Below are 27,397 nucleotides of genomic sequence, written 5' to 3'. Positions count from 1 at the left end.
CAAGCTAATGTAACATTCATAGCATAACAACTCAATTTCGATTGAAATCGTAAAATCTCCCAGTTTGCTTTTCTGAAAAGTATACATATTAAGTTTCATGTTATAATTTTGACTTGTATCGAGTTTTCAAGAGTCATGAGAAACTATTTGAAACGTAATTTGAATTATACTTAAACACTGATTTGATTTGTATCGATATCAATCCGGACTCGACACCATCATTGTGTCACTAATTGTTCCTAGTCAGATAAATACAAACTACAAAGTCGACTCGTTTGAATTTCTCTTTGTCTTTTATTCTACCCTCTTTTTTTTTTAATATAATTTAAATTAACGACCCGAAAACGGGAATAATAGTTTCGATTACAAGACCGGTTCGAACAAAATTACCCAAATCTGAAATTTCCTATCTAGTTTCGCTCAACCCATGTCCCCGGCGCATTCCACTAAATAGAATCCTACATTTCTGAGCATCGCCAGCCTTCAACGAGAACCGCGAGGAGGAGAGATTCACCTCATTTCTTCGGTTGCCGGGGTCTCCTCACATCGCTTCCGGTGTAGCTAGTTTCCGATGAACTTACTAGTTTTGCAATCTATACTATCAATGAAGCACAAACGAAATAGCGGATATGAGACGACCAAAGCTTACCAGAAGATCCAATCGCCTGAAGAAAACTCCACTACAACGCTAAGGCCGCATATTACAAAGAGGACCACACGATCACCTCTGTCTATTACGGCAAGCAAAAACACGGGTACGGGAAGGCAACATCTTCTGCAACAGAGCAAGCTCCAAACCTGCAATTAGATAGCAAACAACACTACCAAGGATTCAACTGAACCCTCTATATCGGGATGTGCTGCAAAGCCGTGAGGGGTCACCGAGGAGAAAGTGGGAACCAGATGACCAGCTGGAACCACCAAACCCCGCCTCACGCCGACTCCAAGAACCGAAGTACAAGTATCAAGCTGCTGTTAAAAGCTGAACCGGTGACAACGGGACAACTGAACAATGAACCAAAAGCTGAAAACAAGGGGAAATCAAGTCGACATAACTTCTCCGAAGATCTGAAACTGAAGACGGCAGAGATGAGCAATTGGAAGAGAGGATGTGACAATGCCTCGGTGAAGTTATAGACGACTCCAACCGACACCGCATCACCACATCACTCCACGCGCCACCACTGCTAACACCAACACACGCCGGCGTCGACAGCTGAGCACGGCACCGAGCTAGACTAAGCCTCCGAATCTTCCAAGGTGAGGACTGAAAAAGGTCACAGCGCTTCAAGACGCCAAGAAGAGCCGAGAACCCCACAAACCACCACCGCTCAAGCTACAAACCGGACAGGAGCAGCCACACGACCGCAGACCGGATCTGGAGCCCAAACCACCGCTCCCCACCACGCGCCACCAATCCTACAAACGACAAAGGCCGGATGCAAAACCCTAAAAAACCGACTCTGCCGCTGGAACCCACACCACCCACCGCCTCCGGACTCCATGACCGAGTAGAACTGCGCCGGACCGGAGCTCCTTGCGTACGGAGACGAGACCGACGAGACTCCCGACACACAGCCGCGAAGAAAACGAAGAGGGAGACATGACCATGGCGAAGCAAAGATCAGACGAAGATGACGGGAGAGGAGAGGCGCCTCCGGCGCCGTCACGCGCTCGGACGCGCGGTCGGACGCCGGAGCTTCACAAAACTACGATCGGACGCGAGAGAGAGTTAGGCAGGGAAGAATGAGAAAAAAGATTATTGAGATAACAAATGGTTGTTTTTTTCTATTCTACCCTTGAACACGATATTCCTCTAAATAATCAAAATGGGAAATATTTTTTTTACAGTCAGATTGCACTAACAAAGACAAGTCATTTCATGTAACGTGGATATCATTGTATCACGCATTACCAGCAACCACAATCCACGTAAAATCGTAACTAGATGGACATATGAGATTATATTTTGCTAAGATAGAATTTTAAAATGTGATGAGAGCAATAACATATTTCCACTAGACATGTCCCAACTCTACTTTTAGATATTTACATAAAGTTTCGCTAAAATATAAATTACAATATTTTAAAGAAAATAACGACGTTTTTTCTGACGAAAGAAAAAAAAAAGAAAATATCGACGTACGTCGGAAAACAAATAAAATTTCAATGTTTCAATGCATTGGAATAATCATGCAAAACTATTACTACGTTAAATATAGAGTAATTGTATCCTATATACACGTTATAAAGATTATTTAGGTGATTGATAAAGTTGTTTTTGTCTACTGTTTAGTCTCGACATTTACCCAAAACTAACCATATACGCTATAATTTTTGTTCAATCATGAACTCCCCATAAACATGTTTCTCGATACATCTTATTATATTAAACCAAGCCACATCTGTGAAAAAACATAACTTGCACCCAGAAATTTCAGATTCTTGAAAAATTAGGCTTTGCTCTATCCATGGCATGGGCTTTCTAGATCATTTCTGGGGTGATTCTGTCATGATACCATCGCACGTTCTTCTCATGTAATTTTCCTGGTGGATTAATTAGTCGTGATTTAGATAAATTCGTACGGTGGAAGTTTCAGATCGTCGGTGGAGATTCACCAGAAGAGACTGAGAAAGTAAAACCACCAGAATACCAAAGCGGTTCAGCTCCGGTTTTCCCATACTCTGTTTTCTGTACTCTGTTTTTGTATATCTAAAACAGAGTCTTATGGTTTCACATCATTCAATAAAATTCATCTTTACTAAAGCAATATCTTCACTTTATGTTTCCATTATGTTCAAATACTTTCACTATATTAGTAAAAACGCTATAAAATCAAAACGTTTTTGTTGTTTCTGTTAATTTTTTTTTCTAATCATATTTATTTACTTCCGATGACTTGTTCTATCTATTTTCCGGTGTTACTGTTGCCGGCCAACAGATTCCCGGAATCTCATCTGAAACAACCGACAATTTTGTAATAATTAATATCATCGGGATTTTGATATCGGAAAGTACCAACAAAGCTCCGATAATCATTACCGACATTGTACCGAGAAACTGATTTTGCCAGAAACTTTCCAATGACTTAACCGAGAACCAAACTCTGATTGATGTTTCTCGGGAAGTCACCAGAGATCATCAATTCCGACGATTATGTGAGCATTGTGGTCCTCGGGTTATAGGTCTTTTTCTTGTAGTGATCCGACAGATCTAGTCTCTCGAGAGACGAGATGGTTCCGAGGGAAGGCACGCCCGACCCGAGAAGTTTTTTTCCGGAGAGAGTGAGGTTGCAGAAGGAGGTGAGACTGGTTAGTTTGCTGAATTTGAGTTCTCCTGATAAACCGAGCCGGTCGAGATTAATGGCGACGATTGAACCTGTTTCCGGGTCGCAGGAGATACCAGGCCAGTTCTCGGGGCAAGTGGAGGGGTCGGTGAGGCTGCTCGTAGCAGAGCATGAGATGTGTTGGTTCGAGGCCTCGTCGCAGATGCCTTTGCGGAACTCGAGTAGAGATCGGAGCTCATACTCCGTCACGGTGTTGACGCCAGGAGGAGGAGGAGTAGGGAGATGAAGCAGAGAGGAAGAGTGTGGAGAGGACAATAAAGTAACTTCTCTTCGATCATATGTCCATATAGCTAATTAACTTTTTTTGTGTATAGAAACCTAATTATCTTTGTGTTTGTGTATATTCACCCAAATAGCTCTTTAAATATATATTAGAAACGGTTCCATGCCGTATTTTCAAATTGGAATCTCCATCTTTATTTTTTTATCTATGGCTCCAATAATGGATCGACTTGAAGCAATAGATGGTTTAAACATCTATAAACATCAGAGCCGTGCACACAGTATAAAAATTAAGACATTTGCCCCAGACTCCATGATTTTGTAAAAAAAATTGAGGCTCCCATTTCTTATAAGTTTCATTGGTATACTAATAGAAAATGTGATTTTGGTGTTATTTTCTAAATTTATAATTTCGTTTCCATAAGATTTAACACAAAAATATCAGCAATCTATAATCATTTATAAACTATTATTTAACTATAACTTGAATTTCTGTTTTATTTAACATTTTGGATCTATCTAAAATTGTGTAATTAATTATTTTTTTCTTTTATTTGCCGTAGGCCTCTTGGAGGCTAGGCACGGCATTGATAAACATGTACATTTCTATAACATTTACAAATATATATATCTTACAGGTTATGAGCCTTCATTACATATATTTTCATGTGAGATTTGACAAAAAAAATTGCTGGATGTTTTGTATATATATAGAGCTATATATATACGATATTATATATAACATCCTACTCTTTTATTGTGTTTTGAAACATCCTCAAAGTGGTGGGAGACTTAAACGGCTATGCAACAGCTACATTTCTCTTTGCTTATCTACACATAATCCCACTTTGCAAGCTGTTAGACATACATGATAAGTTCTGTTTTGCAAACATTGTGGCTACGATCTCTGCTAAGCTTAATTAAAATAATTTCCATCTAATCAAATGCAAACAAAGTTGTGAACGGATATCATCATGCTTTTGTAGTAGTGACAACTAAAATACGGATATTAGTTCTAATTAATTTATTTGTTTGTCAGTTAACATATCGTTTGTGGTCGCTTGATTTCCATGCATATTTTACATTTTCAGCAACTTTGGTAAGTAATGTGTTTATGAGGATTTTATTTCTAAAAACTTAATATCTATAGTTTTATATAAAAACATTTTGAATAAAATACATTGATTTCTGATGATAAACGATACGGAAAATATTTTGATCATCAAGTTAGAGGTAGAGATTTTTCAGTGACTGGTTAAAAAAAATCAAGATCCACCACTGTAAACCTCTATACAAATATGTCAACTATATGTTTAGTATGTCCCCATAAAAATACTAGCTGGAGGCGTGAACAATTTGCTCTCTTATGAGAGAAAAACAAAATGACTTTGCAAATCGCACTTCAACTTCAACTTTAGTTTTAGCCTTGTTGAAAACGACAAAACATAATAGGTCCATGAAAGCGAGAGGCTCCATCAATTCTCATCTACGTTAATTCACTGATTCTGTATTGTTGTTTATTTTTATTATGATAAAAAGAGTTTTGTTTACAAGAAAAGGGACATGATTTTAAAGAATATAGCTTGATGAAAAAATTAGGATTTAAAAAAAAAACTAGAAAGTACGGTAGTTATAGTTAGGAAATATATGGTTGTTGGGGGAAAAGATTAGAGGAAATATTCTAAGGTTCAGGATGGATAAGTCGAGAGCCAGCAACAGTTTGATATTGTTGTAAAGTTGTGAGAGTTAGAGCATCTCCATTACTGAACCCCCTTTTGGGGTTCACATAGATTTTTTAATATTTTTTTGGTGGGACCGTGAATAGTGAAGAACCTGTAATTTTGTTGCGGTTCCATTAGTGAACCTGAATATGAGGTTCTTAAGAATAAAATAATATATTTTTAATATTTTTTTAAAAAATTATTTAATAAAATTTTTTATTTATTACAATGAGAATTCATACAAAGATTATTCATCTAGATTACCAAATTTTTGCCATATATTTTCAACTAAATCGGCTTTCAAACGTTCATGTTTGTTTTCACTCCGAATTTGATTACGAATGCCAAGCCTATTAACGAAGGTGGAAGGGGTGGTCGTAGGTTGCGAGACTTCAACCTGTGAACTTCTGCTTGACTCTCCGGTTTCGAACTCAGATGTATCAGACAGATGATATGTGTTTCGTTCGTTCTGTACTATCATATTGTGCAGTATGACACAAGTTCTCATAATCTTTCTAATTTTTTCCTTGTCCCATAGTAGAGCCGGGTTTTTAACTATTGCAAACCTCGATTGCAAAACTCCGAAAGCACGTTCGACATCTTTTCTGGCGGATTCTTGATGTTCAGCAAAAAGCTCGGCTTTACGACTTTGAGGTAGTGAGATGGATTGGATAAATGTTGACCATTTCGGATAGATTCCGTCGGTAAGGTAGTACGCCATACGATAATTGTGGCCGTTGACCGTGAAATTTACTTTAGGAGCTCGACCATCTAAAATGTCAGAAAAAACTTGTGACCGTTGGAGAACATTAATATCGTTGAGGGTACCTGGTAAACCGAAAAAAGCGTGCCATATCCAAAGATCCTGTGATGCCACAGCCTCTAAGACAATTGTCGGCTTTCCGTGACCTCGTGCGTACTGTCCTCTCCAAGACCTTGGGCAGTTTTTCCACTCCCAATGCATACAGTCGATGCTTCCTATCATTCCTGGAAATCCGCGAACCTCTCCAATATCGAGTAATCTTTGAAGATCATCTGCTGTAGGTTTGCGTAGATACTCATCTCCAAACAATTGTATTATTCCCTCGTTGAATTTTTCCAAACATAAAAGTGCAGTACTCTCACCAAGTCGGAGATATTCGTCATATGTATCTGCTGCTTGACCATATGCGAGCATACGTATAGCTGCAGTACATTTTTGAAGTGCAGATAGCCCGTACCTCCCGTGAGCATTTCGTCTTTGCTGAAAGTATGGAACTTCATTACTTAGGCGATCGACAATGGAAAGGAACAATGGTTTGGTCATTCGAAAACGCCGCCTAAATATTTCTGGTGGGTATGTAGGATGCTCACTGAAATAGTCGTTCCACAGTTGATTGTGTCCTTGTTCCCGCTCTCTTTCGATATAAGCTCGTTTCTTCTGCTTGTTGGCTGCACCATGAACGATTGCGTCGTACATTTGATCAAATTGTTGGTCGAACATATCTTCAAAAGTGTTGTCTATTTGATCATCTATGGCATCATCTTCGTAAGACGATGGGGAAGACATTTTTTGAGAAATATAAAAGAAAAAGAGTAGAGAAATGGAGAAATATAAAAGAAAAAAAGTTGAGAAATAGAGAAATAGAAAAGAAACAGATTTGAGAAATAGAGAAATAGAGAATTGAGAATTAGAGAAATATTTGTTGATTAAGTTGAAAATGACTTAATTTATAGAATGAAACAAGTTGAAATAGAGAATTGAGAGAAGAAGTTGAAATAGACAAGTTTAAAGAATGAAACAAGTAGAAATAGAGGATTGAGAAGAAGAAGATGCAAGTGAGTGATGACACAAGTGATTTAATTGAAAGACAAGTTGCAAGAGAAGTAAAGCAAAGAGGCATAATTTATAGAGTTCGATTACATAACCCGTGACTGAAACAAGAAGCAAAGATAGTACATTTTGGTTACCCGTGAAGCAAAGAAACAAAAGACTGCAGCATTACATTACATTAAACCCGTGAAGCAGTAGAGAAGCCATTAAAACAAATTACATTAAACCCGTGAAGCATGCAAACAAGGAAGCAGTAGAGAAGGCAGTACAGAAGCCAGTAGAGAAGCCAGTAGAGAAGCCAGTAGAGAAGCCAGCTTTTGCAGTTGAGACCCGTGACAACCTGCAAAAGAAAACACCACAAATTAGCAAGTAAAACAGAACACAACACAAAAAGAAAACATAATGTAATTCATAACATAAGCAAGCAAGATAATCCAAACAAGCAAGCAAAACAGAACAGAAACCAAACAAGCAAGCAAAACAGAACACAGAAACCAACCAAGCAGTCAAAGCAATTCAGAAACGAGTTTGTCTTTGAGAACCATTTCTGTTTCAGAAAGTGGATCTTTTCTTGCAAGGAGACGCTCAAGGAGTCTCCGTTTCGAGATGGCATCTTTGACCCCTAGCATGGTCTGTAACTGATCAAAAGCTTCATTGCCACGCTTCTTGCGTTTGGCTGCTTTAACACCTTCTGGCCTAACCTCTTCGAACTCAGGTTCCACCTCCGCAGCTTCCTTCCTTTTCTCCTTTGCACCATCTTTGGAGTTTGATTTCCACTTCTGATCATACCGAAGTTCCCTCCATGCATGTTCAAGGCCGAACTTGGAGCCGTAGTCATTTAAGAAGATGTCATGAGCAGCCTTCATGACATCGTTCTCGTTCTGCCCACTTGCTTGCTCCTTCAAAGCGGCCTCATGACAGCCCACAAACCTGCAGACTTGCTCGTTCAATCTGCCCCACCTCTGCTTACACTGATTTAACTCTCTTGGCGCAAAGCCAGAGAGTTGTGGGCTACCATTGTAATACTCTTGTATTCTCTTCCAAAATGCTCCTCCTTTCTGGTTTGTGCTGACAATCGGATCCTTGCTGGTGTTCAACCAGGCACTGATCAGCACGATGTCTTCTTTTGGTGACCACTTCCTCCTTTCAGCAGCTTTAGGGACGGGGGGAGACTCTACGTGGGTGTTTTCAATGGTTTGGGAAGCTAGTAGGTTGACATACCCGCCAGAGGTGAAGGGAAAATGACCCATTTTGGTTTGTGTTTTCTAATTGTGTTTCTGTTTGTGATTTTTAAGTTGTGTGTTTGTGTTTTTAAACTAGTTTTGGCATTGATTATATGTTTCCTAACACTCCAACAACCAAAATTAAATGTTTTCCTATGCTAACAGCTATTTAACATTGATTAGGCATCAAATCACAGCAACCACACAAACACAAAGTTAATGTTTACTTAAAGACAATATTCAAGACTAGTTGTACTTCATCATTTAAATCGCAGCTACCAAGCAGACTTCAAAACTAGTTCTAGTTCAACACTCAAATCACAGCAACCAACAATTTCTAGTTCATTATTCACACGGTTACAACTAAAAAAAACATTATCAGTTCTAGTTCATCAATCAACACTAAGTGTAGTTCTAGTTCATCAATCACACGGTAACAAAAAAAAAAATTTATGAAACAGAGTCTGACCTTTGATTTTCATTCGAAGCAGAGCTTCTCCAGGTGAGCTACCTGCACGGTGAGGTTATAAACCTCTCCCTGGATCAAACGCATAAAACAAAATTAGAGTTGTACTTTAAAAATGTATGAAAAAAAAAAATAAGAAACACTACCTCCAGTCTATCAATCTGTTGATTGAGCTCCGGGACGACTTTCATAACCTGCTCCGCCTCCTCCAGACGCCTAGTCAGTCGTTGTATCTCCTCTTGCACACCTGCGACCCAAGGCTGACGATAATGGAGCCCATCAGCCTTGTTTAAAACAGAAACAAAAATCATCAATGGTGCATTTATCAACTCAAAGAAATAACAGAAACAACAGAAATAACAAATACTTGCCTGGTACTTTGCGCAGCTGAAGAAGCGCTTCCCCGGAAGAGAGTCGTACTCCTCCTTACCCCTGACCTCATCAATGATCCTCCCACCACACGGACAGCTTCTCGGAATGCCGTATTGGGAATCCGCAACGAAACTGAGCATGTTGATGTGCTCCAATCGCAACTTGGAGTCTCTCATCTCGTCTGCGGGTTCCATCTGTAGAAGAAAACGAAAGAAAAATCTCAAATTGGATATCAAACCCTAAATCAGATTGAAAAAATAAAACAAAATCGAAATGGAAATCAAACCATAAATCGAACCATAAATCGAACCTCTCTAGACGATTTTGAACCCAATTTAAAACCGTAACCCAAAACCCCCAAATCGAATTGGAAATCAAACCCTAAATCGAATTGAAAAAAAAACCTAAATCGATATGGAAATCAAACCATAAATCAAACCCCTCCAGACGATTTTGAACTCTATTTTAAACCGTAAACCAAAACCCCCAAATCGAATTGGAAATCAAACCCTAAATCGAATTGAAAAAAAAACCTAAATCGAAATGAAAATCAAACCATAAATCAAACCATAAATCGAACCCCTCTACACGATTTTGAACCCAATTTAAAACCCAATCCCGAAACCCCCAAATAGATTTCAACTTGAGGAGATCGGTTTCGATCCCAAAAATAGACGCTACGTTCGGTGAATCTACGCGAGGGTTACCTCAGATCGTGGAGGGGACACTACGTCGTCGATTTGATGGAGAGGATGACCGGATTTTCACTTTCGCACAACAAATCGCTCAATCGCCTCTCTCCCCGACAAACCCTAGTTTTTCTAGACAAAACAGAAAATGAATCCTCTCTCTCCAAACCCGTGTTTTTTCGTCGTGTGACGCGATCTCGCGTGTCCAATACGGGCGTGCCACGTCGCTTGATCCCGTCTCATACGGGCTCACTCGTAAGAGCCCGTCTCGCCGAATTAAACGCTTTAATTCATTTTTTTTTTTATTCCGGGCCTAAGAAACTGAGCCCATAAACCCATCATGATACTCAAATGGAGATGCTCTTAGGTCGAACTAAAATATATTTATAAAACTTTTGATTTATGAACTAAAAAAAACAAATAGAAAAAAGAAGATGTATATGTTTACCGCCAAATGTCAAACATATAAGTATTATATTTAGCGCATAAAATATCATATAATGCATATATAAGAGGATATAATCAAAATCGTGTCTCCTTTTTGTTTGATGAGATTTTGTCTTTTTCCACGATGAGATTATGTTTTTGGATCTTAGGTTAAAGTTAAATAAATACCTCTTTTTTTGAACGTTAAGTTAAATAAAAATACTAGCGGTAGGTTTTACAACTATCTTTTTCATCCAACTTGAGGACTACTAATGGATTGATTTATTATTCTTTAGATCCATTTATTCCAAGCCTAATAATGGATCATTTTTATTATTCTTGAGGCCCATTTATTTCAAGTGAAAGCAAATTGGGCCCTAATTCAAAAAGCCCATATTACCTTGTCTCCTTCCTCCTCTGTTCCGTTCGACTCTCACAGGAGGATCCAGGATTGTGAAAATCGCGACCATCGCCTTGAAAAACCCTCGCGAATCTGATCTCCGATATCGATCTGCGAAAACTATCTCCGATCATGCCTAGATCCCGATCGTAAACCCCAACTATCACCACAATCCCCGATTCGTTCTCATTCTCTCCAAAAAATGGCGTCTTCAAACTCCCTCATGGACAGCTTGTTCCAGCGCAGCCTCGAGGATCTGATCAAAGGCCTACGCCTCGGAGAATCCACCTTCGTCTCCAAATCCCTAGACGAAATCCGCCGCGAGATCAAGCTGACGGATCCCTCCACCAAATCCGTCGCCCTCCAGAAACTCTCCTACCTCGCCGCGCTCCACGGCGTCGACATGGCCTGGGCGGCTTTCCACGCCGTGGAGGTCGTCTCCTCTTCCCGGTTCGCGCACAAGAGGATCGGTTACCACGCCATCGCTCAGTCGTTCAGCGATCAGACGCCGGTCCTGCTTCTGATCACGAACCAGCTCAGGAAGGATCTGAGCAGCTCGAACGAGCACGAGGTGAGTCTCGCTCTCGAGTGTTTGGCTAGGATCGGGACTGATGACCTAGCTAGGGATTTGACCTCTGAGGTGTTCACGCTGTTAGGGAGTAGTAAGGCTTTGGTTAGGAAGAAAGCTATCGGTGTGGTTTTGAGAGTTTTCGATAAGTATCCTGATGCTGTTAAGGTGTGTTTCAAGCGTCTCGTTGAGAATCTTGAGAGCTCTGATCCTCAGATTCTGTCAGCTGTGGTTGGTGTGTTCTGTGAACTCACTTCAAAGGATCCAAGATCTTATCTTCCCTTAGCTCCTGAGTTTTACAAGATTCTTGTTGATTCGAGGAACAATTGGGTTCTGATCAAGATTCTCAAGATTTTTGCTAAGTTGGCTTCGATTGAGCCTAGGTTGGCTAAGAAGGTGGCGGATCCGGTCTGTGAACATATGAGGAAGAATAACGTGGGGAAGTCTTTGTTGTTTGAGTGTATTAGAACCGTGTTTAGTAGCTTGAGTGATCAGGAAACAGCTTTGAAGCTTGCGGTTGCTAAGATTAAGGAGTTTCTTGTGGATGATGATCCGAATCTCAAGTATCTTGGTCTTCATGCCTTGTCGATTGTTGCTCCAAAGCATCTGTGGGCTGTTTTGGAGAACAAAGAAGCTGTTGTGAAGGCTATGAGCGATGAGGATCCGAATGTTAAACTCGAGGCGTTGCATCTTTTGATGGCTATGGTGAATGAAGATAACGTGACGGAGATCTCTCGGATTCTGATGAACTATGCGCTGAAGTCTGACCCTTTGTTCTGCAACGAGATTATTGGCTCTATTCTAGTGGCATGCTCGAGGAACTCTTATGAGATCATAGTTGACTTCGATTGGTACTTGTCTCTTCTCGGTGAGATGGCTAGAGTCCCACATTGCCAAAGAGGGAAAGAAATTGAGCATCAGTTAGTTGATATTGGTACGAGGGTCAAAGATGCTAGACTGGAGCTAGTTCGGGTTTCTAGAGCCCTGCTTATCGATCCTGCATTGCTTGGTAATCAGTTCTTGCACCATATATTGTCGGCAGCTGCTTGGGCTTCAGGGGAATACGTCGAGTTCTCTAAGTCCCCTTATGAGATTGCAGAGGCGCTTCTGCAGCCATGTACTTGTCTCTTACCCCCTTCCATTCGAGCAATCTACATACATTCAGCTTTCAAGGTTCTTGTCTTCAGTGTCGGGGCATACTTCTCAGCGCAGGAGCCCACTTCCTCGCTCTTGGCTCAGGAATCTACTAGCTCTGGCTCTTCAGTGGTGAATGGTTTCACATACGACTCCATCTCGAGTCTGGTGAGTATGATTGAGTTGGGATTGTGCTCGTTATCCGGTACCATTGACGTGGAAGTGCAGGAGAGAACTAAGAACGTTCTAGGATTCATCGGTATGATAAAGCATGAAATAGCAGAGAAACCAACCTCGCAAGACAGTGAAACAGAAGCTCATAGAGCCATGGCATTCATGGAAGATGTCTTCTCAGAAGAGCTTGGCCCTGTTTCTTCAACTGCACAGGAAAAAGTTCCTCTACCAAAGGGGTTAGAGCTGACTGAGAATCTTGAAGATCTGCAAGAGATTTGCAGAGAAGTTCTCGAACCAGTTGCTGAATCAAACTCATCTTCTTTCCACACCTCAGACAAAGTCAGCTTCTCTGTTGCCAAACTCACAATCAGAGATCAAGAAGAAGCCTCATCGTCTTTACCTCCACCGCCTGAATCTGCATCCTTACTAGCAGAACACAGGAAACGCCATGGCCTGTACTATCTCTCCTCTCAGAAAAGCGACAACCACAACGATGGCGATGGCAACGATAACAACACGTCAAACGAATACCCACCAGCGAATGAGATATCCGTGGACTCGTTTAAACCCAAGAAAAAGATATCAAAACCAAGACCTGTAGTGGTGAAACTGGACGAAGGAGATGATCCAAAGACGAAGCCAGACGCTAGTAGTAGTAACGACGAGCCTTTGTCACGTGCGATCCAAACCGCTCTTATGGGGAAAGGCAAGGGGAAGGAAAGTGTAAAAGACAACCACGATATTAATGTTGATACAGAGAACATCGGACAGAGCTCGAGAAGAGAGAAGAAGAAGAAGAAAAATGGTGAGAGAAGTAGTAAGCGTAGTTCACGAAGACGAAGAGACCAAGAAGCGAGTGTAACAAAACCAGTCGAAGTCCCAGATTTGCTCTTATGATGATACTAGTTGGAGTTTGCGTCTCTGACCAAACAAAATGGTGTGTTCTTGTCCAGTGATTTTCATGTACCCATAATCAATTCTTTTTGTGTGTTTATGAAATATATTTTTTTCTTATATCATACCATCTCAATGATTACACGTTTCTACATTGATAAAAAACCAGAATAATACAGCAAAAACAAAAGTTGAAATAAGATGCATATAGGCATCATCACACATTGTTATTCTCAAGGGGGTAACACTTACTTAAACTACAACTTCATGATCATTATGAAACACACCAAAAGTAGGATTCAAACGTATGGAGGATGATTGCAAATAGCAAACGGTTTTTCTCTTTTTGAGTATTCAACACCTTGGGATGGGGAGCTTGCAGCGGTTAGAGACTTTACGAGCGTTGGGAGAGCTGACGAAGCGACGGAGGCTAGGGTTTCTCATGTACCCACATAGGCATGGCTTCTGCTCCTTCAGCTTCGCGCAGCACAACGCTGACGGTGGAGAAGACGACGTTATCGCCTGGGCACATGGGCTCAGCTGCATTGGCGAACACGTCACCGCTTCTGCAGCTGGGACTAGGATCACTAGGAGAACCGCGGCGATGGCGAAAAGGGACACCCATGAAGCCTTGATCATCACCATTTTTCTTCTTTTGTTTGGTTTGAGAGTGTGTTTGTAGAAGTGTGTTGTGGTGTTTATGGTTTTTGTTACGTGCATCTCTTCCTATTTATAGAGCCGGAAAGTGAATACTCTTTTCTACATTTTTCTACTTTGTTAGTATTTTATAAATAAAATTTTATTAAGAAAATATGGATTGATTTTTTTCAAAATATTAATCTGCTAGTGCGCTTGCTTATAGTGCGGCGTCTTATCATTTTAGTTCAGCTTTGGATTAATATAACGTATAATAATGTTGTAGTTTCTGTAGTCAAGTGGTTGATTTTTTTTTTTTTGAAACACTTTTTTTTTTGAAACACGGTTGATTAAAAACTTAACATCGTTAAGTTTGAGGTTCTAAAAGCACCTTCAACAAGGAGTATTAGGAGGGGTTCTAAGTATTTAGAGAAAGAAGATAAAAAGTTCTAATTTTAAAGGATTTTAGAAACTATTAATAACCCAAAAAGACACATATTATCATGTAAGAAAAATAGTGTTTTTATTAACCTAAAGAAAAATATAATTAACTAATTGTAATACTAATATTTTTTTCTTTTAGAAACTTATAATGGTTTTTATTATCGGAATTGCTTTAAGAGTATCTCCAAAAGCACTCTATATTTTAAAGTTTCCAAAACTCTATATTTTAAGTTTTAAAGTATTCTTTTTCAAAAGTAAAATTTCGAAACTAATTCCAAAGCTATTTGTATTTTACACTATGGTCCTTATATTTGTCATAACTAATACAAATTCATAAAAAAAATAACTAACATATATATAAAAATATTATATAATTATTAATTAATAAAAACTTACATTAAAATATAAAACTAGAAATAGAAATACATAACTAAATATTATACTACAATCAACATACCACATTATTCCACAAAATTATTTCCGTAATGCTCCTATGTGTAATCAACTAGTGCATTTCGAAGTAAGAAATGACTGTTTTTATTTTTAATTTGTAGATTACGACCTGAAAATTGTTAATTATTATTATTATTGTTGTAATATTTAAATTTCTATAATAATTATGTATTTATGTACCTTTTTGAAAGGTTTCTTATTAAGTTGTTTTGTAATATTTTTGTTGTCTAATTGTACCTTTAAAATAATATAAAGCGTGTTTTAAATTTTTTATTAAATTTTATGTGTAAAAATTAAATTTATAGAGAATAATCTGAGATTTATGAGATATAAAAAAATTAAAGATTAAAATGAGAAATGAGAAAATATTTAAAAATTATAAATAGAATGTGTAATTGTAGGATCAAAATGCAAATAAAAATGAAACTTCAGATTTAAAATTTTGAGTAGTGAAACTTCAAATATTAAGTTTTATTTTTCAAAACTTCAAATTTGAAGTTTTGAAATTTTCTTTTGTAGAGCAAAAAACTCTATATTTGAAATTATAGAATGTCTTTTGGAGATACTCTAAGGTGGCGTGTTATATGTGTGCCTGATGAGAATAAATTCATTAGTTAATGGTTTCTGAAAATGTTGTTATCATTCAACTTGTGAATCATAAATACCGAGCTATATATAAGTTGTGCACAAAAAAAATACTGAGCTATAAGTATTATAAAGAAAAGAGCGAAGGTAGAATCAGTAAAAAAAAAGAGCATAGGAGAAATTGGTTTGTGGATTTTTGGCTACTGAGTTGACTTAATGAACATTAAACAATCAAGATTAATGGCTAAAATTAGGGAAAAGTATACAAATTTCAAATAATACTTTTCTTGTGTGTTCTTAGACTTATATTCGCCTCTTTTTTATTTCTAAGTGGAAAAGTAGCACTAAAAGTTAAAAGTGGGAAAAGATGCACTTAGAAACTTATAAATCAACACTTAATATGTATATTAAGTTATTAACTAAATATATCTCTAGTTAACTGTCTCTATATGTAGATTGTCACCCAAAGAAAAACAACTGACTAATACGAATTATGTATAACGATGTTTTCACAATCAAGCACACATGAAATACAATATAGGATCGTAACTTAGTATAGCACCATAACGTGTTAGGTTAACCGAACAAAAAAATCTAACACAACAAATGAAAAGTGGGGTCGAAGCGTGGACTTGGGAGGCGAAGAGGACTTTCGGCGATGGTACTTGTGTCGTCCCAATATATGTTGCCGGCTCCCCTTTATCGTCATTATTACTTCTATCAACCTCACACACACTGTGATAGTAATATATGATGAAGAAATGCATTTGTATAACTAATTCAATATGATAACAAGAACAATAATCAATTAGTTCTCATAAACAAAATAATGATATCTTGAGAATAAGCGTGCGTTTGGGGATCATCATTGCCACAATCACTCATTGAAACTTCGTCTATCTTTTGTAGTTTTCTTTCTTTTGGCGCAATTGTAGTAAAATTAATGAACATATCCTATTCTCTTTTCTGTAGTACTTTACTGGAAGAATTAGTTGTTGAATATTCATTCTTAGGTAACTAGACTGTGTCAAAACATTTCATGAAGGTTGACATAAACATAACTAGAAGATCAATAGCTTAAACGTGACATTATTTGTTGGAGAAAAGATCACTAATGTAGCATGAAAAGAAAAAGCAAGATCGTATATCGTAATCCAAAAACACTTGTGGAGGGAGAAGATGCAAAAGTTTGGTGATCACTAAAAACATGTTCATACAGTGGTTGTTGAAGCTGTAGCTCATACAAACATGTGTCTTCGACTTTGAATTTTGATGTTACCACGTTTGTTTATTGAGTAATAGAAAGTGTGGGTCCAAAGCATCCATCGTGATCTGAACTTTAAGATTCTCACGCCTAGTGAGTAGTGTCACGATTTGAATTGTTATTATTGCTCCTCTTATTTGAAAATATATTGTATAATTCTAGCTTAATGCTTGTTGGCGAATAAACATGAGAAAAATAATATTTTAGAATTGGAATTCATTTCAGCCTATCCTGGTTATTTTTAAAGAAAAAATAATAATTTATCATAATAATTTTAACAAAAAATTGTTTGTAGATTTATTTGTTGATGACATTTTCATAGCTAAAACTTAAAAGATAAAAAGAAACAATTTGATTTGTAATTGGACTATTACCAGATATATACTATCTACTGAGATTTCACGTCTCACCAGTCACCACCACACCTACTACCACTGTACACTCTCTTTTTCTCCCCAAGAAGAGCAGTTCATTTTGACCTTTCATCCCTTGAAAAACTCAGTCTGCTCTTTCATTTCCAATTGCATTCTACTCCTGCCATTTCATTTTAATTATCATTTTGATATGTAGATTTTGTTTTATTTTAATTGCATTATACTCCTGCCATTTCATTTTAATTATCGTTTTAGTATGAAAATTTTGTTTTATTTGAATTATGTTCTATGTTTTTAGATACATTTATGTGATAGTTTGCCAATTTTCCTTCTATTCTTTCAGCTTATTAATTAATATAATCAAATAAAAACATGTATTAATTAGAGGTAAAATATAAAATTTAATGTTTTTTTAATCTATGTGAAAAATTAGAAATATAAATAAAATGAAAGGGAAATAATTCTATTCTTGTATTTTCTATTTACATAATAATTGATTTTAATGAGAAAAATAAATTGTTGACTAACAAAGATATAGACTTCAATACACTATGGAAATGGTTGACAACAGATAATGAACAACTCTGGAAATCAATCAGAATCACTCATTAGTAAAAGACCTATCAGCTAAACACTTGTGAATTTTACTGCTTGTTGTGTGTGTTTCAGACACATACCAATCAGATCACTATGATGAATGTCATACATTTATTTGGAGCACAAGTTACAAAGGCTGTAGGTTACATTCACTTTGTTAGCGAAAGCTAAAAATTTAGGACAAGGTGTAATGCCTTTCTTTAAACATTTCTTAAACACAAAGAACTACATCAAACTTGAAGTTGGTTCACTATGAACTGCATAAACAAGGACCCTAGTAGACTCATAAAGCAAAGTTCATTCACTGAAGATATCCTCCATGACCGCCTTCATCAGTAAACTCATAGACAGCACCCGATGCTGCCAACAAAAAACCACCATCATTAGACTTTGAACTCTCAATCGATGGTTAGAGCTCATTATGGGTTATGTTTGACCAAAAGATGGGACTAAAAGCCAATCATACTTTTAACAGGACATGATGCAAGATGAAGAAAGCAGAGAGTTATTACCTTTGTAGCCACCTTGAACAGGATCACCAGCTAGAAGAAGTGGAGTGTCCAAGTCGATGAATCTGCACATCACGTCAAAAAATTGTTAGAATCTTTGACAGTCAATAGTAAAGAACCAAATGAAGTGTTCACATATTCATCACCTGAAACATCCAATGCCAGCAGCAAGGTGACCGGAGAACCCCATTGCCAGTCTAGTCTCCACCATTCCCCCTATCATAAGCTCAATTCCAGATGATCTAGCCAACTCAATCATATCCAGGGCCTCGAGGATACCGGATTTGGCGAGTTTGATGTTAACAACATCCACCACATCATCTTTAATGATTTTCTTGAGATCAGTCAAGTCTCTACAACTCTCGTCTGCTGCAACCGACACTCCAAACCTCTCCTTTGCAACTCGAGTCACATGCCTGAGACCTTCCCAATCGTCTCTGTGAACTGGCTGTTCAAAGAGAACCGGTGTAACCTCCATTTCTGAGGAAAAAAAAACAATCACAACACTTCAGATTATGGCCTGAGGAATTAAAAACATATGTTTTTTTTACCATGAAGTTTTTCAAGAACTTCAACAGCTTCCTCTGTTTTATAACCCTCGTTTGCATCCAAAATAAAGGAACAAGTAGGGTGGACTTCACGTATAGCCTGAAGAACTTCTATATCAGCCTTAAGATTCTTCCCAACCTTAAGCTTCAACGTCTTAAACCCTTCTCCTCTGTACTTTGCAGCCAAGTTCGAAGCTTCAGCTGGAGAAACTATCGGAATCTGAACATACACACCATCACAAAAAAAAAAATCATTCAAATATACCACAAATATTATTTACATTCTACAAGTTCCATCATCAAACACAGAGACAAGGTTAAAAAATGAAAAGGGAACTGTACCACAAGGAAGAGAGCTTAAAAAAAGTAAGAACCGAACTGTAATATCGGTGGTGATTGTATTCGAAGCCCCACCAAAGAGTTTCCACAAGGGAACTCCAACGCTCTTAGCAGCAGCATCAATCATAGCCATCTCCATCCCAGCTCTTACCTTCACATCCCATTAAACAAACACTCTCTTCATCAAAATACAATTCACAAAATAAACAGTAAAGTTATATGCTTTAAGCTAAAAGCTTCAGACTTTTTTTTTTTTGGTAAAATGTTAAGTAAAGCTTCAGACTTTACAGACGCAAATCGATGCCCAGGTAGAATCCCTCCGATCTCCTCAAGAACGTGAGCTAGCTTCATCTCCGGCAACTCTCTGAGAAGCTCGCAGGCCTCCTTGGCTTTAGCCATGGCTGTGGGCTGATCCTCCGCCGTTACTGAAGGTAAGATCGGAGCTTCTCCCCAGCCGACGCATCCGCCGGCGGTGCTGTTGAGCTCGATCCGGATCGCGACGTTTCCGACGGAGTCGAGGCGTGAGGAAGCGATGGTGAAGGGGGAGAGGAGGGGGACGTTGAGTTCGCGGCTCTCTGCTTTGTGAACCTTCTTTACAGTGAAATTCTCCGTGAGGGTTTTGAACCCAGATGCAATGTGAGAATTGAAGGTTGAATTGATGAGTGGGGAAGAAGAAGAAGTTGCGATCGAAAACATATTTTTTGCTTCAACAAGTTTGAAAGATTGAACATTAAACACCGGAGGATTTTCTTCTGGTTAGGAATAGTTAAAGAATTTTAGTACTAAAAATCATTTTAAACTGGTGTTTCTCTGCATATGCATGCATAATTGTTTTACTAATATTTATTAGTTTATATTTTATTAATTTAAATATTTTCGAAATTTTAAATCAACATAAAATTAGTTATATATATAACAAAGATTTTTACCAAAATTTATATGTTTATTATTAAGTCTAAATTTTTTTAAATGCTTAAAAACAATTTAGAAAGTATTTTTATATATTTTTTGTTTAATTCATATTTAATTATAGTTTTTCTCTTAATTTTTAAATTTATAATAAAAATATCATTTCCAAACAACAGCATGTATAAGAATTATCTTTTTTTAAATATGATTTACAATATATAAATAAATTTATCAATGTTTTGAAAATGTTCGATATCTCTTATGTTTTGAAATATTTATCTTTTTGCTTTTGCAAATTTGTTTTTTTTTTCTTGTGTTTCTAATAAGACATGTAATGTGTACTGTTTTAGTATCAGTAGAACATAAACATGAGCTTATGTGATAATACATATTAGCAAAATTTACAAGTGTTAGAAAATGTATTTTGTCAAACTAAACACTAATAAATTAAAATAATAAATTATATATACTATTAGTGAGATTATATCAAAAACTTAAATTTCTAACCTTTTTATATCAAAATATAGATATAGTCCTTTCATGTCATATAAGAGAATAATTTTTTATATAAGATTAATAAGAAATATAAAATATCTGTGTAGATGATAATTATCTTATTTTGCTTAATTTTTTTATTATCTAGTATTTAAAATTTATTAAAATTATTGATTCCCTAAAATCATGGAAAATGCCTTTTTAGATAATAGTAAATAAGATAATATTAAATATTTGTAAGAAATGAAACATTGTAATTTTCATGTTTTTAAAAACTTTTTTATTATTAAATATATAAATAAAATATTTATAAAAATTACTGAATAAGTTTAAAATATCTGATTGCAACACTTCAACACAACAACAATGTCACCATTGTGCTCTCTTCCACCAACAACAGAGTGGTGAATCATGTGGAGTTGAAGTCTTGTTACTACTACCTCTACCTTCTGCGTACCTAGGCGGATATGATTTCTGTGGAACGTCTTTTGGACTACACTAAGATGTACGATCTTCTAAAATGGTTTTTCTGTTGCAGTCTTTCTTTATATACCTAGATTTAAACAAGACATATTCAAAGAAACCTTATAGTCACCCGAATAATTTTATTAAAAGTCAATGATCTTACATACTTACGAATACATCAACAATAAGTAGAGGATGAATACCCATTCACGTTAGACAACTCAAACCTCATCCACATCAAAACATCTTAAGAGAGAAATGGCGAGGCATTTAGGAGATGTAATGAACATGGCGACAACAACACATTTCGATGTTAGTTACTTTTTTCATGTTATGTTCTTGGCTCTATTCAGCTGTTGTATCCTCTCGGCTCTGTTACTCTCATGCAGTGGCGGATCCAAAAGTAAATTTTATCAGGGTCAGTTTATATAAAAATATAAATACAAAACAATACGCATATAAGATGAAAAACATAACAATATTTGTGCATATATATTAAATATATATTTTCTCATAATATTATGATTTTAAATAAATTGTTAAAAAAAAATAAGTGTAATTTTAAGTTTGTTGGTAGAAAAACACAAAAAATCATTGATATTGAAAAGATATGGTTCTATTTGTTATCATTTATTTTCATATGCATTAATCTTTTTATTTTCTAGTTATAATGTATGGGTTAGAAAACTAAAACTCTTGTTGGTTTATGTCCAGATGATCTTTATATCCTTTTTGTTTATAATAAAACTTCTAAAAATCACTTTAGTTAGTGTTAAGAGAGAAATAAAGATACTAACTAAAGAAACACTAACTAAAGAGACACTTTAATTAGTGTTGACAAAGAAATACTGTTCAAAAAAACAAAAAAGAAAAAGAAAGAGAAAATATATTAAATCTTTTATATTTCAGTTAAGATTATTTATCGAGAATATTCATAAGAACATTAAAACAAAACATTAATATAGTAAATGCGTACATTAATGTGATAAATAGAATTGATATCTTACAGATAAAAATATAAATTGGATTTGTTTTGTTGAAAAAAAGAAAAAAAAAGAAAGGTTATTTTAAGAAATGTGAAATCTAAGAGGAACCCATTAATAGAAAGTCAATGACTGAACTTTTATGTAGTTAAAAAAAGAAACTAAAAAATTTAGGGGGTCAATTGACCCCCTTAGTAGAACCGCCTCTGCTCTCATGCGCTGACGGAGCATCCGACAACAAAGCCACTTCCGGCAATACTTCTGCTGCTGGAGATTGTGGTGGTGCCGGTTGTGGCGGTGGCTGTGGAGACTAAAATTTTAATCTTCGTCGGGGGAAAAAAGGAAAAAAAAAAAGACAGAGTAGTTAGTGGACTACTTGTCGTATTGTGTTTTTGGTTTTTGTTGTCATCGTTGGTACAGAGATCTTTCGTTGTTTTTTCATTCATGTAAATATATGTTGTACAAATCGTATTACTAAAGCAAATTGTACCTCGATTTGAATGTTTGAATTTTACTAAAGCAATCTTTTGTTTCTAAACCGGGTAAACCAATCCAAATCCCATATTGAAACCCAAATTGGGAGAAGATTCATATAAAAGAAACGTTGGCTGTCTCATGGTCCTAACAAGCCCCCAGCAACAAGGAGAAGCAAAACCAAAACAAAATATGGAGTTACCATCAATTCTTTATGGATCCTATAACCGGATCAACTGATGGTCCTAAAAGAGACGATCAACTTTGATTCTTTGGTGAAACGATAACAAAAAGAATGAACCGGGAAGAAGTTTCTTCATGCGTTGATGGGATTTGATTCTTTAGACCTCATGATCTTGGCTTGTAGTTTCTGCATAAAAGCTGGATTAGCTTGGAGCCTCTGTTTAACATAAGCAGTTCTTATGTCCTCTGCGATCTTGTTAGCCTTCGCAGCTTCCTCTATCAACCCGTAAAGCGTCCTCAAGCAGTCTTTCCTGTTTTCCTCTCGATGTTCAAACCTGTGACAAGTGTGTTTACACAACGACATATCCAGTTCATCACATAACAACATCTCTTGTCTTTTGACGAAAAGACTTTTCAATAAGGTTTAAAGAGTTTACATTACCTCTCGCTTGTGATTGTAAGCTCGTCTTTCCCTGAATCATATCTTTTCCCCACGAGCTCCCTTAGCCTACGAGCCTGATGCTTAGAGAGTCCAAGCTCTTTAACTGTAACAGACAGTTTAACTTTCCTGTTCTTTGGATGCCAAGCATCTCCTCCAGGAGCAAAAACAATCCTCGATTGCCACCTTAGGATTGGGCCTTCACCGGGAGGGTCATCCAAGTTTGTGTTCCTATAGGAAGGATCTGTTTCATCAAACTTGGGAGGTCCAGCAGCTTCCATTTCATTCCCATATTGAATCACCATCTCATCTTCGAATTCCTTAAACAGCTCAAAAGCTGCCTCAGGGGTGATTTCACCACTCTCACACATGTCACCGAGTTCATTAAACTTAGCTTCAACTTTCTTCTTCAAGTCATCTGAATGGAAAAATAGAGTCAGAGGGTTCCCTAATGTTTCTTATAAACTCATCACAGAAACAAACCAAGATGCTCTGTAAAAAAGACACTAATTTATGATTCTAGCGACATCCCAAATACAAAAGGATAACAACAACTACTCAGGCCCATTAGAGAGTGATTTTAGCTGATAAGGAAGCACACTGACATATCAATCAGCCTAGCCCCTGAAGATCGAATACCTCAAAAGTAAGATGTAAATGGAGGTTGACGCTTAAACTAACAGTCAGATGATTTCCCCTAATGTTTCTCATAAATGCATCACAAGAACAAACCAAGACGCTCAATAAAAAGTTCCTAATGACCCGAGAAGCAGTGAATCTTCAAAGCATCATATTACTTCCAAAGAGTCCAACAAAGATAGTGTTATCCTACTATGATCCTAGCAAATATCCCAAATACAAGACTCAACAAATACTCAGTCCCATTAGAGAGCGGTTTCAGCTAATAAGAACGCACATCAGTTTATCAATCAGCATAAAAGATGTAACTTGCTAAAGTCTAAAAACAGCATTTTTACCAGGAAGAAGTTTGTCCCAATGAAGCATATCCTCAAGAATCTCCTCACACTCCTTAGTATCCTTCAAAATCCCATGCCTTATCCCATCTCTAACAATGGCATCCCACTTCTTCTCGTCCATGTTAAAGAACTCATTCTTCTGCATCTTCTTCTTCACATACTCGGGCGAATTATACAGATCCTCGAGCTCGTCGTCAGTAGAGTGAGCTTCCTCGAAATCAGATTCAAAGTCTTCGTCTTTCACGTCGTCTTTGAATGGCTGGTTCTGGAGAGCGTCCATGACTTCGTCGTCCGTGTCGGCGTGCTTGTCGACGAGCCTTCTCTGGAGAAGAGCTTCGATGATTCCGGGTAACGCGTCTTCGTTTCCTTCGTTGAAGTACTTCTCTATACGCGCTTTCAGCTCTGGTAAACCACAAAAAGCGATATCAAAGATCTTTAGAGTAAAGTTCCAATCTTTTTACTTTACCTTTGTTTCCTACGTCTTCTACAGCGAGATCTTTCTTGTTGGGGGATTCGATCGGAGAAGAAGACTCCGGAGGAGGTGGAGGAGGGTTATCGCCGGAGGAGGATGATTCGGAGGAGAATAATCTGGGGAAAAGGGGGGTGGCGATCTGAGCGAGGAAGGGAGCATTGATGGAGGAGGAGGAGGGATGATGAGTGGTGGTGATACGAGGGGGAAGGAGAAGTCTGCGAGCGTGGAGAGAGGCGTTTCTGCAGAGAGCTCCTCTCATGGCCGGATCGGAGATTTAGGGTTTTAGGGTCGTCGAGCGAGCTCCTCTTTGAGTGTTTAATCCTCTTTACACGAAATGTTGTTTAGTTTACGGATCTGGCACTTGACGCTTTTGACCCTTTGCTCCAGTGTTATTAAAAAGAAAACAATACTACGTTACATAAGTGTTTTTTTTTTGACATCATACGTTACATAAGTGTAAGTTATGTCTATGTGAGACTCTGATTGATGACCAAAAATATGTTTTTTCTAATAGATTTGGAGATAATTTCATATTTTGTCGGGAACCCAAATAATAAAAATATTAAATTTAGATGAAAAAATGTTCTAGATATTAGTATAGTGGTAAAAAATCTTTATAGACACTCCTCCATTTGAATTAAATTTTTATTGAAAGTACTATTTATATTATTTGGATTCAGTGTAGTCGATATTAGTATAGTGGTAAAAAACTGTTTTATAGACACTCCTCCATTTGAATTGTATTTTAATTGAAAGTGACTATTTATATTATCTGGATTCGGTGCGAAAAAAAAAAGTGAAACCACCTTTTCTCTCTAGTGAATTTTATCAAAGCTAAAATGCCAATTCTAGAAAGACCGTATAAAAGTGGAGTCGGTATCATCTATGGATGATTGTTACATATTTTGTTGGAAATTTTGTTCAAAAAAAATTATGTTGGATTTTTTTTAAACTATGTTGGACATTGGTCTATAAACTATAAATTGTGTATAATATATAAACAAGATTTTGATCCGCATTTCGAAAGTGCGGATATTATTTTTTATTTTTATAAAATATATTATTTGTTTGTAATTATTGAATATATTTATCATAGTAAATTTTTCTCTATAATAAATTTGACACATATAGTATTTCTGGTAAACTATGTGTTTTTCTTGTTCTTTTATTCTCTTTCCAATCAACATATTTATTTGACTTATTGCTGAGATTTTAGAACGCAACTGTATAATATTTTTACATTGATGTTTTGTTTAAACAATATAACATATTTCTATATTAATTAAATATTTACATCGTAGTTTAAATTTATATACAAATCTATATATTTGTGTAGTTTGTTGTTAAAATAATGATTTTGAATCTAAACGTACAATACTTTTATATTTATTTTTTCAGTTCATATAAAATTTTAAATATATTTATTTCAACTGAACCAACTAATATTTTGTTAAATTGGCCTCTGAAATATATTTTTATGCATCGATATTTATTTTTCATAATTAGTGTTATATATTTTAGATATATCACTAGGTAATAACCCGTGCATTGCACGGGATGAGATGATTAATTTCGTTATTTTAAGATATAAGTCGGTAGATCTTTTTAGTTGATATTGGTTCGATTTTAGGTTGCCGTTTCTTTTTGTTTTTAATCTTGTAAAATATAATTACAATTTGAAGTCCATATTTATTTTGTTTTGTTTGGTTAAAATGATTGAGATTTTTGGTTTTGTTAGTGATAAACCCAAAAATATTATTATTGTTTGGTTTCATGTTATATGAATTTTAGACAGTTTTGATGTCGAACCAATGGTTTTATTTTATAACATTTAAGCACATGGAAAATCAAATCAAATCTAGATAATAGTTGAAGAAAAATAACATCAAATATTATTTGTGTTGTTTAAAAATTTATATATGTTAGACATAATATAAAAATTTGTATATTTATACTTATAGATTAGTTTTAATATTTTATTTTTGATAACTTATAGAAAAATTGGTAACCAAGCAAATATAAGTTAGTTAGATTTAATGCATTTACAAAAGTATTATCTTAAAAAATCAAATTGTTGGTTGAAACTATAGTGACCAAGTTTTCTATTAATTTCGTGAATAAAAAGTCTTCCTACACTGCATCGTGCGTTGGTCAATAGAACACATGTAAGTTCTAAGATATAAGTCATGGGTGGATTAAGTTCTAACTTTTCGGTTAACACAAATCGTAAAAACAGATATATATATATCTAGTATTTCTAATGATGAAAAACTATTCTATAAAATGAAAAAGTTATTTTCTAAAATAAAAAATATTTTTAGAATCAAATTTACTTTTAAAATGAAAATTTTATTTTTGGATCCTAATATAATTTTGTGATGATATTAAACAAAATAAACTAATTATAATTAAACTATTTGATTTTTTTATATATTCTAAATGCAAATACTTTACCAAAAGTTTCATATGAAAGCATTGGATAAAGAGCATTTAGAGACCATTTGCATTTTCTAAATGTTTTTGTAGTAATTATTGATTGAATAATATAAAACATATTTTTATACTAATGCTCTCTACCAATTATGCTATAAATATCAAAATCAAATGTTCTGTTTAAAAATGCTCAAATTGATTATTTGGGTCGAAGTCCAAGACACCTCCTAATTAACACAAAATAAATTCTGTTTACAATTATATTTTCTTGTCAGATTCTTGACTTAGGCTAACAAAATGTCTTTTACAAAAATTAAAAAAAATTCTCAGGAAGAAATGGTAAAATCAGTACTGTAAATAGGAAGGAAA

The 27,397-nt window shown here is 36.1% G+C and overlaps 7 protein-coding genes and 1 long non-coding RNA gene across 8 annotated transcripts; 2 read left to right on the top strand and 6 right to left on the bottom strand.

Annotated features, from left to right (window-relative positions):
• Nucleotides 1–140: 140 nt before the first annotated feature.
• On the bottom strand, nt 141–2,023 carry LOC130512787 (uncharacterized). Its single transcript, XR_008946371.1, has 2 exons — nt 650–2,023; nt 141–580 (listed from the first exon to the last, which is right to left on the bottom strand). It is a non-coding gene; the product is annotated as an uncharacterized LOC130512787 (long non-coding RNA).
• A 3,316-nt stretch (nt 2,024–5,339) lies between these two features.
• Nucleotides 5,340–9,341, bottom strand: LOC108858092 (uncharacterized). The gene is made up of 3 exons (XM_057010890.1): nt 8,939–9,341; nt 8,796–8,864; nt 5,340–7,443 (listed from the first exon to the last, which is right to left on the bottom strand). Exon 3 carries the CDS (start codon nt 6,837–6,839, stop codon nt 5,538–5,540), a length of 1,302 nt encoding a protein of 433 aa, XP_056866870.1. The 5' UTR covers nt 6,840–7,443; nt 8,796–8,864; nt 8,939–9,341; the 3' UTR covers nt 5,340–5,537.
• LOC108858090 (glutathione S-transferase T3-like) lies at nt 7,282–8,353 on the bottom strand. Its single transcript, XM_018632069.2, has 2 exons — nt 7,628–8,353; nt 7,282–7,443 (listed from the first exon to the last, which is right to left on the bottom strand). Exons 1-2 carry the CDS (start codon nt 8,351–8,353, stop codon nt 7,282–7,284), a joined length of 888 nt encoding a protein of 295 aa, XP_018487571.2.
• Nucleotides 9,342–10,696: 1,355 nt separating the features above from the next.
• LOC108860779 (AP-3 complex subunit delta) lies at nt 10,697–13,571 on the top strand. Its single transcript, XM_018634630.2, has one exon. It carries the CDS (start codon nt 10,882–10,884, stop codon nt 13,450–13,452), a length of 2,571 nt encoding a protein of 856 aa, XP_018490132.1. The 5' UTR covers nt 10,697–10,881; the 3' UTR covers nt 13,453–13,571.
• Nucleotides 13,572–13,585: 14 nt separating this feature from the next.
• LOC108860780 (non-specific lipid-transfer protein 2) lies at nt 13,586–14,163 on the bottom strand. Its single transcript, XM_018634631.2, has one exon. The coding sequence runs from the start codon at nt 14,092–14,094 to the stop codon at nt 13,804–13,806; it is 291 nt and encodes a 96-aa protein (XP_018490133.1). The 5' UTR covers nt 14,095–14,163; the 3' UTR covers nt 13,586–13,803.
• Nucleotides 14,164–17,896: 3,733 nt separating this feature from the next.
• LOC108860778 (L-Ala-D/L-amino acid epimerase) lies at nt 17,897–19,952 on the bottom strand. Its single transcript, XM_018634629.2, has 6 exons — nt 19,487–19,952; nt 19,239–19,349; nt 18,863–19,079; nt 18,458–18,791; nt 18,315–18,376; nt 17,897–18,162 (listed from the first exon to the last, which is right to left on the bottom strand). Exons 1-6 carry the CDS (start codon nt 19,892–19,894, stop codon nt 18,104–18,106), a joined length of 1,191 nt encoding a protein of 396 aa, XP_018490131.2. The 5' UTR covers nt 19,895–19,952; the 3' UTR covers nt 17,897–18,103.
• Nucleotides 19,953–21,325: 1,373 nt separating this feature from the next.
• On the top strand, nt 21,326–22,545 carry LOC108805125 (uncharacterized). Its single transcript, XM_018577094.2, has 2 exons — nt 21,326–21,455; nt 22,249–22,545. Exons 1-2 carry the CDS (start codon nt 21,326–21,328, stop codon nt 22,362–22,364), a joined length of 246 nt encoding a protein of 81 aa, XP_018432596.1. The 3' UTR covers nt 22,365–22,545.
• Nucleotides 22,546–22,593: 48 nt separating this feature from the next.
• On the bottom strand, nt 22,594–24,957 carry LOC108805123 (uncharacterized). Its single transcript, XM_056986134.1, has 4 exons — nt 24,590–24,957; nt 24,124–24,525; nt 23,150–23,564; nt 22,594–23,042 (listed from the first exon to the last, which is right to left on the bottom strand). Exons 1-4 carry the CDS (start codon nt 24,852–24,854, stop codon nt 22,841–22,843), a joined length of 1,284 nt encoding a protein of 427 aa, XP_056842114.1. The 5' UTR covers nt 24,855–24,957; the 3' UTR covers nt 22,594–22,840.
• Between the last annotated feature and the right edge of the window lie 2,440 nt (nt 24,958–27,397).

The sequence above is a fragment of the Raphanus sativus genome, chromosome 5 (genome assembly GCF_000801105.2).
Source record: "Raphanus sativus cultivar WK10039 chromosome 5, ASM80110v3, whole genome shotgun sequence".
In the NCBI taxonomy this organism is placed as follows: Eukaryota; Viridiplantae; Streptophyta; class Magnoliopsida; order Brassicales; family Brassicaceae; genus Raphanus; species Raphanus sativus.
Note: the sequence above shows the minus strand (reverse complement) of the source record. Positions and strands in the feature narration are given on the sequence as shown.

Bases quoted from the DNA above. Each gene is read 5' to 3' on its own strand.
- LOC108860780 (XM_018634631.2), bottom strand. From the start codon at position 14,094: ATGGTGATGATCAAGGCTTCATGGGTGTCCCTTTTCGCCATCGCCGCG.
- LOC108805123 (XM_056986134.1), bottom strand. From the start codon at position 24,854: ATGAGAGGAGCTCTCTGCAGAAACGCCTCTCTCCACGCTCGCAGACTT. The intron at 24,526-24,589 runs GTAAAGTAAAAA...GTGGTTTACCAG, and splicing joins AGAAGACGTAGGAAACAAAG to AGCTGAAAGCGCGTATAGAG. The intron at 23,043-23,149 runs GTAATGTAAACT...CACTTGTCACAG, and splicing joins CTTACAATCACAAGCGAGAG to GTTTGAACATCGAGAGGAAA.
- LOC108860778 (XM_018634629.2), bottom strand. From the start codon at position 19,894: ATGTTTTCGATCGCAACTTCTTCTTCTTCCCCACTCATCAATTCAACC. The intron at 19,080-19,238 runs GTTCGGTTCTTA...GTGTATGTTCAG, and splicing joins CAATCACCACCGATATTACA to ATTCCGATAGTTTCTCCAGC. The intron at 18,792-18,862 runs GTAAAAAAAACA...TTTTTTCCTCAG, and splicing joins AGTTCTTGAAAAACTTCATG to AAATGGAGGTTACACCGGTT.
- LOC108858092 (XM_057010890.1), bottom strand. From the start codon at position 6,839: ATGTCTTCCCCATCGTCTTACGAAGATGATGCCATAGATGATCAAATA.
- LOC108858090 (XM_018632069.2), bottom strand. From the start codon at position 8,353: ATGGGTCATTTTCCCTTCACCTCTGGCGGGTATGTCAACCTACTAGCT. The intron at 7,444-7,627 runs GTTTCTGAATTG...TTTCTTTTGCAG, and splicing joins TGGTTCTCAAAGACAAACTC to GTTGTCACGGGTCTCAACTG.
- LOC108805125 (XM_018577094.2), top strand. From the start codon at position 21,326: ATGGCGAGGCATTTAGGAGATGTAATGAACATGGCGACAACAACACAT. The intron at 21,456-22,248 runs GTGGCGGATCCA...CCCCCTTAGTAG, and splicing joins GGCTCTGTTACTCTCATGCA to AACCGCCTCTGCTCTCATGC.
- LOC108860779 (XM_018634630.2), top strand. From the start codon at position 10,882: ATGGCGTCTTCAAACTCCCTCATGGACAGCTTGTTCCAGCGCAGCCTC.